The sequence below is a fragment of the Rattus norvegicus genome, chromosome 3, assembly GCF_021556685.1.
Source record: "Rattus norvegicus strain SHRSP/BbbUtx chromosome 3, alternate assembly SHRSP_T2T, whole genome shotgun sequence".
NCBI lineage: Eukaryota > Metazoa > Chordata > Mammalia > Rodentia > Muridae > Rattus > Rattus norvegicus.
The window spans coordinates 60853366-60865646 of record NC_141536.1 but is presented as its reverse complement, the minus strand read 5'-3'; the positions used below and the strand labels follow the sequence as shown (position 1 = coordinate 60865646).

The window sequence follows — 12281 nt, the reverse complement described above, 5'->3', positions numbered from 1 at the left end:
AAAATATTTATGCCATCGCACAAAATGACTCTCTAATCATTGACATAGCTAGAAAGTCAACATAAGGCTTGTTAGATTTAAGGAGAATTCTAACTAACCACACATACATTTAGTGTAGGTGCAAAAACTATATGAAACATGTGCTAAGATTGTTTCTATTGTCCTTCCATTGTATGCCCACAATGAATTTTGGGCAAATTTTATCATTTTATCTTGATATTTGAAACGTAATTAAATTTAAATTATGTTTAGCATATGATGGCATAGCTCAGTGGAGCTTTGGCTGGCTAAACAGTCAAAGTTACCCCATGAATAGACTCAAGTCAAAGGACACGCATCACTTTGATTTGCCAAGTTCTCCTCTGACACTGTATGAAGGATGCATGTGGGGGAAATGCTGTAAACATATGTTACCGTTCTTTCAATGCTTCATTTTTATTGTTTAGAAAAACCAAGCCCACCAGAAAAGCTTGGAGTCACAAGTGTATCCAAAGACAGTGTCTCGCTGAGCTGGCTGAAGCCAGAGCATGATGGTGGGAGCAGAATCCTACACTACGTTGTTGAAGCACTAGAAAAAGGACAGAAAAACTGGGTTAAGTGCGCCGTGGTGAAGACAACCCACCATGTTGTTTCCGGTCTGAGAGAGGGTCATGAGTACTTCTTCCGGGTCTTTGCAGAAAACCAAGCTGGTCTGAGTGACCCGAGGGAGCTCCTGCTTCCCGTCCTCATAAAGGACCACCTAGGTATGTCTAATTTTATGCAGAAACAAATCTTCTGCATTTAGGTAAGTTAATTCTTTTAGCCATTTTCTCACCTTTATTTTTCATACTTCTGGGTTTTCTTTTTCTTCTCAGAACCACCTGAAATTGACATGAAGAATTTCCCAAGTCACACTGTGTACGTAAGAGCTGGCTCCAACCTTAAAGTCGACATTCCGATTTCTGGAAAACCACTGCCCAAAGTGACCTTATCAAGAGATGGTGTGCCACTGAAGGCCACCATGAGATTTAATACCGAGATTACCGCTGAGAACCTGACCATCAATCTTAAAGAAAGCGTCACCGCTGACGCTGGAAAATATGAGATCACCGCTGCCAACTCCAGTGGAACAACCAAAACTTTCATTAACATCATCGTGCTGGACAGGCCTGGTCCCCCTACTGGCCCTGTAGCCATTAGTGATATAACTGAAGAAAGTGTGACCCTCAAGTGGGAGCCACCAAAGTATGATGGCGGAAGCCACGTCACCAATTATATTGTACTGAAGAGAGAAACAAGTACTGCTGTGTGGACTGAAGTATCGGCAACAGTAGCAAGAACCATGATCAAAGTCATGAAACTAACCACAGGAGAGGAATACCAATTCCGCATCAAGGCAGAAAACCGCTTTGGCATCAGCGATCACATAGACTCAGCTTGTGTGGTTGTCAAACTACCATACAGTAAGTTGACCTTAGACACCCCATATTGGTGTTTACTATAAAACTGTGCTAAGTGCTTGTCTTAACCTGTGGGGTTTTTTTCTCTCTTTTCTAGCAACACCTGGACCACCATCTACACCCTGGGTATCTAATGTTACGCGGGAAAGCATCACTGTGGGTTGGCATGAGCCAGTGTCCAATGGAGGCAGTGCAGTCATAGGCTACCACCTGGAAATGAAAGACAGAAATAGTATTTTGTGGCAAAAAGCCAACAAAATGATCATCCGTACAACTCACTTCAAAGTTACGACAATCAGCGCTGGACTAATTTATGAATTCAGGGTGTATGCAGAGAATGCTGCCGGTATTGGAAAACCCAGCCATTCCTCTGAACCAGTCTTGGCCATTGATGCCTGCGGTATGTAACTGTCATGTACAGAACAGTTCTTATAACTGAAAAAATGTAAAAGTTCGTTTCTTCCAAGCAAAATGAATTGGCCTGAGTGCCACTGACCTACTTTCTCATTATTGCAGAACCCCCAAGAAATGTCCGGATCACCGATATTTCAAAGAACTCTGTCAACCTTTCATGGCAACAACCAGCTTTTGATGGAGGAAGCAAGATAACAGGCTACATTGTTGAGAGGCGCGACCTTCCGGATGGGAGGTGGACTAAGGCCAGCTTCACCAATGTTATCGAGACTCAATTCACTGTCTCTGGACTGACGCAGAATTCCCAGTATGAATTCCGGGTCTTTGCTAGAAACGCTGTTGGTTCTGTCAGCAACCCATCTGAGGTTGTAGGCCCCATCACATGCATTGACTCTTACGGTAAGCAGGTTTCACTCAATGTTTTCTTTAATGGCTTTCACTGTGTGTTTTAATTAAATTTAATTAAAATTTAATTAAATTGTGGGAGTAACTATAAACTAGCTGGAATATTTAGGAACCTATCATTGATCGGGCAAGTTCCATGAATGCCCTTGAATTCCATGAATTCTCTTGCTTTCAACAACACAGATCAATCCACTTTACAAAAGTGATGGTCTCATCCCTGATCCTGTTCTCATCACTAAAACCAAATACCTATAAGAAGTTAAAGTATATTTAGAAAGAACTCACTTCCTCATGCACTTATGGTAGTGTTCCTGAGGCTGACGGTCTATTCAGTCTGTCTTCCCCATCGGAGATATAAAAGTGACTTATAAAACTAAAAGTTTAAGTGAGTAGGCTTAGACCTGCAGAAAGTTCATACAACACACATGCACACGTGTGCCCACAAATGGTCAATTAACCTATTTCGAAGTTCAGCAACGTTTTTTCATTTTTTCACCCTTCTAAGATTTCAACTGCTTTGTCTGTTTTCTCGTAGGCGGGCCTGTGATTGACTTGCCTCTAGAATATACAGAAGTTGTCAAATACAGAGCAGGTACATCTGTGAAGCTCAGAGCTGGCATTTCTGGCAAACCCGAGCCTACGATTGAGTGGTACAAAGATGATAAAGAATTACAAACCAATGCCCTGGTGTGTGTGGAAAATAGCACTGACCTTGCATCTATACTCATCAAAGATGCTAACCGCCTTAATAGTGGAAGCTATGAGTTAAAACTAAGGAATGCCATGGGGTCTGCCTCAGCCACCATCAGAGTACAGATCCTTGGTAGGTGCTTCACATGCGCAATGTCTTATTTTGTTTACCTTTGTAATTGAAAGTCACTTGGCCTTTTAAAGGCCCTAACATTGTCTTCTTCTTTCATTGGTAGACAAACCAGGACCTCCAGGTGGACCAATTGAATTTAAGACTGTCACTGCAGAGAAGATAACTCTACTCTGGAGGCCTCCAGCTGACGACGGTGGGGCAAAGATCACCCACTACATCGTGGAGAAACGTGAGACAAGCCGAGTCGTGTGGTCTATGGTGGCTGAAAATCTGGAAGAGTGCATCATTACAACCACCAAAATTATCAAAGGGAATGAGTACATCTTCCGAGTCCGAGCTGTGAATAAATATGGAATTGGCGAGCCACTAGAATCTGAGCCTGTTGTAGCCAAGAATTCCTTCGGTGAGCTATAGCTTCGTTACAAAACTAAAAGATGTGAAAAACACACTCAGACATAAGCTATTCTGATAGCTTATAAGTGTTTTTCTTAAAATGATTTTCTTTTGCATCTCATCTTGTCTCATTACTATCCTTTCCACAAGACCAGAACTGTCATTACTAAACTAATATTTTAGCATTAAAAAATGCTTAAGTAGAACCTGTTGATTCTTCAAACTCATCTGTTCTTTCCTTCTTAAATAGTTACACCCGGGCCACCAAGCATCCCAGAGGTGACAAAGATTACCAAGAATTCAATGACTGTTGTCTGGAACAGGCCAACTGTAGATGGTGGCAGTGAAATAAATGGCTATTTCCTTGAAAAACGAGACAAGAAGAGTCTAGCATGGCTTAAAGTATTAAAGGAGACTATTCGTGACACCAGGCAAAAAGTGACAGGACTCACGGAAAATAGTGACTATCAATATCGAGTCTGTGCTGTAAATGCTGCTGGAATGGGTCCGTTCTCAGAACCGTCTGACTTCTATAAGGCTGCTGATCCAATAGGTAAGCACTCGTATCATGGCATCTTCACTTGTCCCTTTGTGTGACTGAATCACTGATTATTACGTAATGGCTGGATTGTAAATTGCTGTTCCAGATCCTCCAGGACCACCTGCCAAGATAAGGATTGCAGACTCCACTAAATCATCCATCACTCTTGGCTGGAGTAAACCTGTCTATGATGGCGGCAGTGATGTTACCGGATATGTTGTTGAGATGAGACAAGGAGAGGAAGAAGAATGGACTATCGTCTCTACCAAGGGAGAGGCCAGAACTACGGAATATGTGGTATCTAACCTGAAACCTGGAGTCAATTACTATTTCCAAGTGTCAGCTGTAAACTGTGCCGGTCAAGGAGAACCTATAACAATGACTGAACCTGTACAAGCTAAAGACATCCTTGGTATGTACAACCAGTGTGACGATGCTTGATGCCTTCCTAAGAGTTCCAGGCAGGCACTCGCTTTCTTTTAAAACTCACTGTAAATGTCCATTTTGTGTCTACAGAGGAACCAGAAATTGACCTGGATGTGGCTCTCAGAACATCTGTGATAGCTAAAGCCGGTGAGGACGTTCAACTACTGATCCCCTTCAAAGGCAGACCTCCCCCTACAGTCACCTGGAGGAAAGATGAGAAGAATCTCGGCAGTGATGCCAGATACAGCATCCAAAACACTGATTCATCCTCTCTGCTGGTTATCCCTCAAGTTACCCGCAATGACACAGGAAAATACATTCTGACAATAGAAAATGGAGTCGGCCAACCAAAGTCTTCCACCGTGAGTGTTAAAGTGCTCGACACACCGGCGGCTTGCCAGAAGTTACAGGTGAAGCACGTTTCCCTAGGCACAGTCACGTTGCTATGGGATCCTCCTCTCATTGACGGGGGGTCTCCCATCATTAACTATGTCATCGAAAAGAGAGATGCCACAAAGAGAACCTGGTCTATTGTGTCACACAAGTGTTCTGGCACATCCTTTAAAGTAATGGATTTGTCAGAGAAGACACCCTTCTTCTTCAGGGTTCTGGCAGAAAATGAAATTGGAATTGGCGAGCCTTGTGAGACTACAGAGCCTGTGAAGGCTGCTGAGGTGCCAGCACCTATCCGTGATCTCTCAATGAAGGATTCCACAAAGACATCTGTTGTCCTGAGCTGGACCAAACCTGACTTTGATGGTGGGAGCATCATCACAGACTACCTCGTGGAACGGAAAGGGAAAGGTGAACAAGCGTGGTCCCACGCCGGCATCAGTAAGACCTGTGAAATTGAGATTGGACAACTTAAAGAGCAATCGGTCTTAGAATTCCGAGTGTCTGCTAGAAATGAGAAAGGACAGAGCGACCCTGTCACCATTGGGCCACTTACAGTGAAAGAGCTTGTAATCACACCTGAAGTGGACTTGTCAGAAATCCCCGGGGCACAAATATCCGTGAGAATTGGGCATAACGTACACCTTGAATTACCTTATAAAGGAAAACCCAAGCCGTCCATCAGTTGGCTGAAAGATGGCTTGCCACTGAAAGAAAGTGAGTATGTTCGCTTCAGTAAAACAGAAAACAAAATCACCTTGAGTATTAAGAATGTGAAGAAGGAGAATGGAGGGAAATATACCGTTATCCTCGATAATGCGGTATGTAGAAACTCATTCCCCATTACAATCATCACCCTTGGCCCGCCATCAAAGCCCAAAGGACCCATTCGATTCGATGAGATCAAGGCTGACAGTGCCATCATGTCGTGGGACATACCTGAAGATGACGGAGGAGGAGAAATTACCTGTTACAGCATCGAGAAGCGGGAAGCCTCACAAACAAATTGGAAAATGGTGTGTTCAAGTGTTGCCAGAACAACTTTCAAAGTTTCCAATCTGGTCAAAGATTCCGAATACCAGTTTAGAGTTAGAGCAGAAAATAGATATGGCGTCAGTGAGCCACTTGTCTCAAACGTTATCGTGGCAAAACACCAATTCAGGATTCCCGGTCCTCCAGGAAAGCCGGTCATATACAATGTGACTTCAGATGGCATGTCACTAACTTGGGATGCACCAGTTTATGATGGGGGTTCAGAAGTTACTGGATTCCATGTTGAAAAGAAAGAAAGAAACAGCATTCTCTGGCAAAGGGTTAACACATCACCAATATCTGGGAGAGAATACAGAGCTACCGGCTTAATAGAGGGGCTGGACTACCAATTCCGAGTATATGCTGAGAATTCTGCTGGCCTAAGCTCACCTAGTGACCCAAGCAAGTTCACATTAGCTGTTTCCCCAGTAGGTAAGTGACTGTTACCCAAATATGTTTAATTAAGCAACCAGATATACTAGCAATAAATACACCAAACACTGCTTCTCTTTTAGAAGTTACCCTCTTGGCTCTATCTTCCTGGCATTATGGAACCAGTCATGTAAAGCCAGAGGAATTGGTTTTGGAGGGGTTGGGGGTGATTTTGATTTGGGTTTTGGAATTGTCTGGGTATCCTTGGCTGTCCTGGAACTTACTCTGTAGAATGGGCTGGCCTTGAACTCAGAGATCTTCCTGCCTCTGCCTCCCAAGTGCTGGGATTAAAGGTGTGTGACACCCACACCCAGCCAGAGGAATGATTTTAACTCAATCCAATAAAGTAATTTAGAATTCTTCAATTCTCCAAAAGACTTTGAAGCAGAAAGTTGAAATTAGTAATGCAAATGAGCCTGGTTTGTCCATGTTGCTTTACTTTACTGATAATCAAAAGATGGTTACAAATATAGCACTGGTTTTAACTTTCCTATAATTTTTCAGACCCACCGGGCACTCCTGACTACATTGATGTCACCCGTGAAACCATCACACTTAAATGGAACCCACCATTACGTGATGGGGGCAGTAAGATCGTGGCCTACAGCATTGAGAAACGGCAAGGAAGTGACCGCTGGGTGAGATGCAACTTCACTGACGTTAGTGAATGTCAGTACACAGTTTCAGGACTCAGTCCTGGGGATCGATATGAGTTCAGAATAATTGCAAGAAATGCTGTTGGCACTATAAGCCCTCCCTCACAGTCTTCTGGCCTCATTATGACAAGAGATGAAAACGGTAAGCATTTCCAACCACTTTCCATTGTGGTAAAGAGTGTTCAGAGTTTTAAAAATGCTTTTTAAATGACTCTGGTCTATAAAGGAGTACAGGGGTCTTTTTCTGTAGATGAGCTATGGCCGCCATGTGGATGATGAATTAGGTCCTTTTGTATGTCGATTCTTTTTGTCCTGTCTATTATTTTACCCCATCCCATGTAAAGATCAAGTATGGGAATGGCGTTTAGGTTTCTAGCCATTTCTACTAATATACTAGGAATAGCTGTCTATCTATATTAAATATACAACTAATATATATATATATATATATATATATATAATATATATGAAGCGATGTAATCATTTTCTGCCTGTATGAAGCTAATGGTTTCTCCTGGGAACTTGTTTGGATATGCAACACTATTTAGACTTGCAAATGTTGCAGTTCTCTTTCTGCAAAGGATGATGCAAAGACATCACAAGTCAGGAGTAACAAGGGGAATAATTCAGTCATGGGTAAATGTTTAATCCCATTACCTACACACTCAGACACCAGCCCGACTTTCAAATGGCCTTTGGTAGACTGGAAATGGTCGCCTCCACAGACTTCATAATATGGTCCTGATGAAAACTATTTTTGCATCTATCTTCATTAAGCCAAATTAATGAATGTTTCTGTTCTTTTACAGTTCCACCAACAGTAGAGTTTGGCCCTGAGTACTTCGATGGTCTTGTTATTAAGTCTGGAGACAGTCTTAGGATCAAAGCTTTGGTCCAAGGACGACCAGTCCCACGAGTAACTTGGTTCAAAGATGGAGTTGAAATTGAGAGGAGAATGAACATGGAGATAACTGATGTTCTCGGCTCTACCAGCCTCTTTGTCAGAGATGCAACTCGAGATCACCGTGGTGTTTATACTGTGGAAGCCAAAAATGTATCTGGTTCCACAAAAGCAGAAATTACAGTGAAAGTACAAGGTATTTTAAAATAAATTCAGTTTGATTTATTAGACTTAGATTAGGGATGTGGCTAATAATACTTTAATGGACAAGAAAAAAAAGTAACTCTTCAAACTTTTTCTTACAGATACACCAGGAAAAGTAGTCGGGCCAATAAGATTTACTAATATTACTGGTGAAAAGATGACCCTGTGGTGGGAGGCACCACTCAATGATGGCTGCGCTCCTGTCACCCACTACATCATTGAAAAGCGAGAAACCAGCAGACTTGCTTGGGCATTAATTGAGGATCATTGTGAAGCCCAGAGTTACACTGCCATTAAACTCATAACTGGCAATGAGTATCAGTTCCGGGTTTCTGCAGTTAACAAGTTTGGTGTTGGGAGGCCACTTGAGTCCGACCCTGTGGTTGCTCAAATACAATACAGTAAGTTTCCTGTTCTACTAAGGGGTATTGTGTCATAAGCCTAACTTTCTAAGCAAATTAATCTAACTGATTCCCCTCCTCCCACTCCACTCCATTCCAGCCATTCCAGATGCGCCTGGAATTCCAGAGCCTAGCAATGTAACAGGCAACAGCATTACCCTGACTTGGACGAGGCCAGAATCAGATGGTGGCAATGAGATTCAACACTACATCCTCGAGAGGAGAGAAAAGAAAAGCACAAGATGGGTAAAAGTGATCAGCAAGCGACCCATCTCCGAGACAAGATTCAAAGTCACTGGTCTAGTAGAAGGCAACGAGTATGAGTTCCATGTCATGGCAGAGAACGCCGCGGGCGTGGGACCAGCAAGTGGCATCTCAAGACTCATTAAATGTAGAGAGCCCGTTAACCCGCCAAGTGCTCCCGCGGTAGTCAAAGTGACAGACACATCCAAGACAACTGTGAGCTTAGAATGGGCCCGGCCAGTCTTCGATGGCGGGATGGAAATAATTGGGTACATAATAGAAATGTGCAAAGCTGACTTAGGGGACTGGCACAAAGTAAACACGGAGCCGTGTGTGAAAACAAGATACACAGTCACTGATCTCCAGGCAGGCGAGGAATACAAATTCCGGGTCAGTGCCATCAACGGTGCTGGGAAAGGAGACAGCTGTGAGGTGACTGGAACGATAAAAGCAGTTGACCGATTATCAGCTCCTGAGTTAGACATTGATGCAAACTTCAAGCAGACTCACATTGTTAGAGCGGGAGCTAGCATTCGTCTCTTCATCGCCTACCAGGGTAGACCCACTCCTACAGCGGTATGGAGCAAGCCTGACTCTAACCTTAGCATCCGTGCAGATATCCATACAACAGACTCCTTCAGCACCCTCACTGTGGAAAACTGCAACAGAAACGATGCAGGGAAATACACACTCACCGTGGAAAACAACAGCGGCAGGAAGTCAATAACATTCACTGTGAAGGTGCTAGATTCTCCAGGACCACCTGGTCCAATTACCTTCAAAGATGTGACCCGGGGATCTGCCACCCTGATGTGGGATGCCCCTCTCCTTGATGGCGGTGCCCGGATCCATCACTATGTGATAGAGAAACGGGAAGCAAGTCGCCGTAGCTGGCAGGTTGTCAGTGAAAAATGTACTCGCCAGATCCTCAAGGTGAGCGATCTGACAGAAGGAGTCCCATACTATTTCCGTGTTTCTGCTGAAAATGAGTATGGTGTTGGTGAACCCTATGAAATGCCAGAACCGATTGTAGCCACGGAACAGCCTGCTCCCCCTAGGAGACTCGATGTCGTTGACACTAGCAAATCCTCTGCAGTCCTGGCCTGGCTTAAACCCGAACATGATGGAGGCAGTCGGATCACTAGCTACCTGCTGGAAATGAGACAAAAGGGATCTGACTTCTGGGTTGAAGCTGGTCACACCAAACAGCTGACTTTCACAGTGGAGCGCCTCGTCGAGAACACGGAATACGAATTCCGGGTGAAAGCCAAGAACGATGCCGGCTACAGTGAACCCAGAGAAGCTTTCTCATCTGTTATCATCAAGGAGCCTCAAATTGAGCCCACTGCTGATCTCACCGGAATCACCAATCAGCTCATAACTTGCAAGGCTGGAAGCACTTTTACCATTGATGTGCCCATCAGTGGTCGTCCTGCCCCCAAAGTAACATGGAAACTAGAGGAAATGAGACTCAAGGAGACAGATCGAATGAGCATCACAACAACAAAAGACAGGACCACCCTGACTGTAAAGGACAGCATGAGAGGTGACTCTGGCAGATACTTCCTGACCCTGGAAAATACAGCCGGTGTTAAAACTTTCACCATCACAGTTGTAGTCATTGGAAGGCCAGGGCCAGTAACTGGTCCCATTGAGGTCTCATCTGTCTCGGCTGAATCCTGCGTCCTATCGTGGTCTGAACCGAAGGATGACGGAGGCACCGAAATTACAAATTACATAGTTGAAAAGCGGGAGTCGGGTACAACAGCCTGGCAGCTTATCAATTCCAGTGTGAAGCGCACTCAGATTAAAGTCACGCACCTCACAAAATACAAAGAATACTGTTTCCGTGTCAGCTCAGAGAACAGATTCGGGGTCAGCAAGCCTCTGGAGTCAGTGCCAATAGTTGCCGAGCATCCATTCGGTAAGGAAAATCAATACCAAACTTCAAAGTCTACTTTTAAAATTTTTAAATTTCTACTGAGTTTTATTTTAAAAAAACCCATAATCTTATATATCTCCCTGTCTATATTTAGTTCCACCAAGCGCTCCTACCAGACCCGAAGTCTACTATGTGTCTGCCAATGCTATGTCGATTCGCTGGGAAGAACCCTACCATGACGGCGGTAGTAAAATCGTTGGCTACTGGGTTGAGAAGAAAGAACGTAACACCATCCTTTGGGTCAAAGAAAACAAAGTGCCGTGCCTAGAGTGTAACTACAAAGTGACAGGCTTGGTAGAAGGACTAGAGTATCAGTTCCGGACATATGCACTCAATGCCGCAGGCGTCAGCAAGGCCAGTGAAGCTTCGAGACCTATCATGGCTCAGAACCCAGTTGGTATGTAAGAAACTGCTAAAACTACAGTCATTACTACTTCTGGTATTAGAACCCACTTGTCTTTTTAACCTTATTTCATATCCCTTCTAGATCCACCCGGTAGACCGGAAGTGACAGACGTCACAAGATCAACAGTGTCACTAGTTTGGTCTGCCCCCATGTATGACGGAGGCAGCAAAGTTGTGGGCTACATCATAGAACGGAAGCCAGTCAGTGAAGTCGGAGACGGTCGCTGGCTCAAGTGCAACTACACCATCGTCTCTGATAATTTCTTCACTGTGACCGCTCTCAGTGAAGGCGACACTTACGAATTCCGTGTGTTGGCCAAGAACGCGGCAGGCATAATTAGCAAAGGTTCTGAATCGACAGGCCCTGTAACTTGCCGAGACGAATACGGTAAGAAATAGCCAACACGTGCTCCCTTCAGCTAACTCCAGTGTTCTCCTTTTAACTTAAGTGGACGTCCGAACTGTCGGGCATTCATTCATATCTATTTTGCCTATTAACAGCTCCACCGAAAGCTGAATTGGATGCCAGGTTACAAGGCGATCTGGTGACCATCAGAGCAGGTTCAGATCTTGTTCTCGATGCTGCCGTTGGTGGCAAACCTGAACCCAAAATCATCTGGACCAAAGGAGACAAGGAACTGGATCTCTGTGAAAAAGTTTCCCTACAGTACACCGGCAAGCGAGCAACCGCTGTGATCAAATACTGCGACCGGAGCGACAGTGGGAAATACACACTGACCGTGAAGAACGCTAGTGGGACCAAGTCCGTATCTGTCATGGTCAAAGTTCTTGGTAAGCAGATCAAAGGCCCTCTTTCCGATAACTGTAGCACTCGCCAAGTATGCCGTTCATCATGACTTGTCATCCTGCCTGTTTCAGATTCTCCTGGCCCATGTGGAAAACTCACCGTCAGCAGAGTGACCGAGGAGAAGTGCACCTTAGCCTGGAGCCTTCCGCAGGAGGATGGGGGAGCAGAGATAACTCACTATATTGTAGAGAGACGGGAGACTAGCCGGCTCAATTGGGTGATCGTGGAAGCGGAATGCCTCACTTTGTCCTATGTGGTTACCAGGCTCATCAAGAACAATGAGTACACATTCCGAGTGAGGGCCGTGAACAAATATGGCCTTGGCGTGCCCATTGAATCAGAGCCGATTGTGGCCAGAAACTCTTTCAGTGAGTATTAACTCTTTAAGACACGTTAGCCATTAAAACGCTGATGCTGGTCAAG

General features: G+C 44.4%; 1 protein-coding gene and 1 long non-coding RNA gene across 6 annotated transcripts in view; one reads left to right on the top strand and one right to left on the bottom strand.

The window, feature by feature from the left end:
• Positions 1-12281, bottom strand: part of LOC120101583 (uncharacterized) — a 172009-nt gene that overhangs the window by 134907 nt on the left and 24821 nt on the right. For 2 of the 4 annotated variants that reach the window (XR_015684437.1, XR_015684436.1), the window contains exon 2: positions 815-860. The exons of the other annotated variants lie outside the window; for them this stretch is intronic. This is a non-coding gene — a long non-coding RNA (uncharacterized LOC120101583). The remainder of the gene's footprint in view (positions 1-814; positions 861-12281) is intronic. 4 annotated transcript variants of the gene reach the window in all.
• Ttn (titin) overlaps positions 1-12281 on the top strand; it is a 272327-nt gene that overhangs the window by 240709 nt on the left and 19337 nt on the right. For both annotated transcript variants that reach the window (NM_032068.1, XM_087654755.1), the window contains 17 exon segments: positions 447-743; positions 855-1442; positions 1537-1839; positions 1956-2252; positions 2794-3081; positions 3185-3484; positions 3725-4027; positions 4122-4427; positions 4532-6298; positions 6803-7096; positions 7764-8051; positions 8161-8460; positions 8561-10627; positions 10740-11042; positions 11133-11438; positions 11552-11842; positions 11930-12226. In NM_032068.1, coding sequence (NP_114457.1) covers positions 447-743; positions 855-1442; positions 1537-1839; positions 1956-2252; positions 2794-3081; positions 3185-3484; positions 3725-4027; positions 4122-4427; positions 4532-6298; positions 6803-7096; positions 7764-8051; positions 8161-8460; positions 8561-10627; positions 10740-11042; positions 11133-11438; positions 11552-11842; positions 11930-12226 — 8595 coding nt within the window.